At 51.5% G+C, this 4,420-nt stretch overlaps 1 protein-coding gene across 1 annotated transcript; it reads right to left on the bottom strand.

Moving 5' to 3' along the window:
• Positions 1 to 1,041: 1,041 nt before the first annotated feature.
• LOC142588934 (uncharacterized) lies at positions 1,042 to 3,669 on the bottom strand. Its single transcript, XM_075700745.1, has one exon. It carries the CDS (start codon positions 2,944 to 2,946, stop codon positions 1,042 to 1,044), a length of 1,905 nt encoding a protein of 634 aa, XP_075556860.1. The 5' UTR covers positions 2,947 to 3,669.
• Positions 3,670 to 4,420: the final 751 nt, after the last annotated feature.

Raw genomic sequence — 4,420 nt, 5'->3', positions numbered from 1 at the left:
GTTTTCTCGATTTCTTGCAAAGTCAGTGCCTGTGGAACAGCTGATTCCACGATGAAGGAGACATACTCTTTTATCGCACTTGCTTCTTCAGTGGGGACGACACTGTCGGTAGGTGGTGCATGCCTTGATAGGTAGTCTGCAGGGTTGTTCTTCCCTGTAATGTGTTCAATCTCGAAGGTGTAATACTGTAACCTCAGGCTCAGTCGTTCAAGCCTTGCTGAGAGCTTTGTGCTGGGCTTTCGAATGATAGACACCAAAGGTCTGTCTTCACCGTGAACTTTCCCCCTGCGAGGTAGATGTGAAAGTGTTCAATAGCTGCCACTATGGCCAACATGTCACGGTCGATGTGGGGATATCTTCTCTCCGTTGGTGTCAATGCTCTGCTGAAGTACGCCAGAATGCTGCGTCTTTTGTCGCTTGGATCTTCTTGAGCCAGCACTCCCGCTATACCTTCTGGTCCAGCATAAGTGACGACGTGGGTCTCTTTTGTGTTTTCAAGGTATGCTGGGGTGCGCATTCGAGATATTTCTTTCTTCACGTAATCTAGGGCCTTCTGGTGCTCTTCGTTCCAGCAGAATTCTCTGCCGGCATGTGTGAGCTTCCTCAATGGATCCACCATTTGGGCTAAGCGAGGAATGAATCTACAGCAATAGTTTACCATGCTAAGGAGGCTTCTAACCTCGGATGGGGTCTTTGGTGCTGTCATTCTGGCTACTGCTTTAACCTTTTCTGGGTCCACACTGACTCCTGCAGATGAGAACACGTGTCCAAAGAATTTCAGCTCGTTGGTGCCTAAGACGCACTTGTTTTCATTCAGAGTCAGCCCGGCACCTTCCAGGTGCTTCAACACCAGACGCAGTCTTCGGTCGTGCTCTGTTATGGTGCGTCCAGAGATGAGGATGTCGTCACTGACATTGATGATTCCGTCCTCATCCGGGAGTACTTGCCTTATGGCGTCTTGAAAAATCTCTGCGGCGGCATTGACACCAAACAATAGTCTTTTGTATCTCCTCAGACCACAGTGTGTAGAGAACGTTGTTATCACCCTGGATTCTTCAGCAAGCTCGAGCTGATGGTAGCTGAAGGTAGGTCCAACTTTGAAAAGTAGGCGGCTCCGTTCAGAATGCTGATAACATCTTCTACTGTGGGCATGACGTGTCTTTCTCTAGCAATGGCCACGTTGGCTTCTCGCATGTCGACACACATTCTGACTGCGTTGGGATCATGGCGTTTAGGAACAATGACGATCGGTGACACCCAAGGTGTTGGTCCGGTTACTTTCTTTATGATGTCTAGCTCCTCCAGGCTTGTGAGCTCGGTCTCTCGCGCTTTTCTCATCTGGAAAGGAATGCGACGGTGTTGTCGTACGACTGGTTGCACGTCTTGTGAGATGTTCAGCTTCACTTGAAAGTTCTTGAGCCGACCGACCTTGCCAAACAGCTTTGGAAACTCTTTCTTTGCGTCAACACTACTGTGCTCTGTGACCAGCTGAAGTATTGCGATGAGCTTGACATCAGAGGCTGTCTTGTAGATCAGAAGCGATCGATGTGTCCCTTTTATGACGTAAACTGTCGCTTCGACGACTTGGTCTAGAGCACGGAACGTTGCAGAGAACTTTCCCATGACTGGGATTTCTTGGGTGACTCCATATGGTACCAGCTTTGTGGTTGTGTGCTCTAGCTGCATCGTCTGTAGGTGCTTTTGCCACGTTGTCTCTCCGATGACGTTGACACCTGCTCCAGAATCCACACAAAGCTCAAGTGGTGTGTCGTTGATTTTGACTGTTACCACTGGTAATTCTTGCCTGTGACTCTGCACGTGAAAGACGCAATCCTCCACGCTTGTGTCCTGTTGTGTGCTTGCGGGGGTGTCCGTGACGTCAATGGAAAGTACAGTGGGTCTTTGTCTGCAGAACTTGGCGAAGTGGTTTTTCTTTTGGCACTTCTGGCATGTAGCTCCCCATGCTAGACAGCTCAATTTCCCTCCTTTGTGAGGCCACGCTCCTCCACAACAGCTGCACTTCTCAGCTTGCTTATTCTCTGGACGATTGCCCGACAGCTTGTGTTGTGACTGGTTGCTCGAAGGCGCACTGCGCCGCCACTGCTTCTTCTTTGTGACTTTCTGCACAGGTTCGACGCGCTCGCGGCCTTCCATGCTGGTTGCTTGGAACTCTGCTGTCTCGAGGCTGCGGCCTATTTCCATGATTTTCTCCAGCGTGACATCGCGCTCTCGTAATGCACTGCGGCGCAGCTTAGCTGAATTGGTGCCTTCTATCATTTGCGATACGATTTCTTGTTCTTCGTTCGCAAACTCGCATGTCGCAGCCAACTTTCTGAGTCGGACTTGAAATTGGTCCACTGTTTCTTCGGAGCATTGTTTTCCTTGACGAAAAACATGCCTCTCGTAGACCGCGTTCTTTCTTGGTGCAAAATGTGCGTTCAGCTTCGCGACTGCCGTTTCATAGTCTGTGCCTCGATCCGGAAGCGCCAGAAAAATGTCGTGCACCGCATCTCCTGCGTAGTGTAGCAGCATAGCGCGTTTGCGGGCTGCATTCTGTATGTTTGCTGCTAGTAGAAATTTGTCAAAACGGGCTTGCCATTTCGTCCACCGCTGGGCGAGCGACGTCGGGTCCGTGTACGGGTCGAATGGCGGGAAGGCGGGCAGCATGGCTTCCATCTTGCGTGGCTTTTTTTCTTGATTGGCGTCCGCTGATTTGTTTCTTGGCCTCTTCTGGTGCCGTGTGGGCTTCTTGAAGTTGAATGATCCTCGTCGCCAGTTTGTAGTGTCTGCTCCCGGCGCGGGAGTTATCTCTATTCCAGATAAGAAGACTGGACTCGAGTAAAACTCAAAGGAACGTTTATTCCACACCGTGTCGAGCGCCGCGCTTCCCGTGGCCCTCTCCCACTCAGCCCAGTTGTCGCACCAGGATTCTTCTATAATGCGCATAGGGGGCGCTGCTTGTGGGTTGGCTTTTCTTGACGATGCTACAGTCGGTAACCCTCAAGGCAACGTGTTCTAGCTCCTCCGACTCTTGCATGTCTATAGCTTGCTTCGTAGAAAATGACACGCTATAATTCTGCAGGCTGATTATGGCACCATTTGTTAGGAGAAAGTCCATTCTGAGTATTACATCCTTCGAACATTCTGGTAGCCCGACAAAATCAGCGACGTAAGAAAAACCCCGAATTCCGATTCTCGCTGTACATCTACCCAGGGGCGTAATGAGGTGCCCACCAGCCGTACGTATCTGGGGTCCACTCCGCGGCATCAAAACTTTTTTCAATTCCTTGGTGAGTGCATATCTTACGACGGAATAATCAGCACCTCTGTCAACTAAAGCACTCAATTCATGACCGTCTATCGTAATGCGCAAGTCTGAAGAAATTCTCTGTTCACTTATCTTATTCATCCGCTTCTGTTCATCGTGGCTGCTCGGTAAACTTGTCGGAGGATCTTGGCTTTTTCGAACGTCAGCGGCCTCGCCTCCACAGGTTGCTCGCTTCAATTTTCATGACGTGGGCTCAGTGAACGACGCCTTCGTGAAATCGAGGATGGCCGTGGACTCGGTGATCGGTAGCGTGTAGATGCTGATGATCGTGACTCGTGTTGGTATCTAGCAGCCGGGTCCTGTTGTCTGGTCAAGTAGTCCTGAATTTCGATGGGGCTTTCACCATTACGGGGACAAGGTGCATTTATCGTAAAGCCGCGAAGACCCGCTCTGCGATATGGGCACTTCCTGTAAAGGTGCCCAGCTTCTCCGCATTGTAAACAGAGTGGCGTCCAGTCGGGTACACGCCACACGTCGCTTTTTCGTGGCCTCAGCTCTGCTAGAAGGGGTCCACTGCGCAGAGACGGCTGGCGGCTGCTGGGGGTCGCGAATGGAGAACTGTGCCCGCTCCGTTGGCATAACACGTCAGCGTACGTCGGCCCGCGACGTACCGGTGGTGGTGGTGGTTCGTGATGCACAGGCGGTTACTCACGTCCTGGCTGCAGAATGGCGTGGCGAAATTCATCTCGAATTACGGCGGCGAGAGTTTAAACTGTCGGCGTGGCTTCCGGTAGCTTTCGATGCTCCTCCTTTGCGACTGATCGCACCAGTTCTCTTAGCGCTTCGGTGTTACTGCCTGGGCCTGCTGACAGGAGATCGACTGGTGCGCTGGTGACATCACGATTGTAGTGATGGGTACGCTGCTGCAGCGCCTTCTCTATGGTCGTCGTTTCGGTGCGAAACTCAGCAACACTGTGTGGTGGGTTGCGGACGAGTCCTGCAAACAGCTCCTGCTTAGCACCACGCATCAGATGGCGTAACTTCTTCTCTTCGGTCATGTTTGAATCAGCGCGCTTGAAGAGACGGGACATGTCCTCGATATACATGCCGACACTCTCGTTTGGTTTCTGGCTTGTAGAGCGTGCTCCGCCT

This window comes from Dermacentor variabilis, chromosome 7, assembly GCF_050947875.1.
Source record: "Dermacentor variabilis isolate Ectoservices chromosome 7, ASM5094787v1, whole genome shotgun sequence".
Lineage (NCBI taxonomy): Eukaryota > Metazoa > Arthropoda > Arachnida > Ixodida > Ixodidae > Dermacentor > Dermacentor variabilis.
This window is presented reverse-complemented; position numbering and strand designations above follow the sequence as displayed.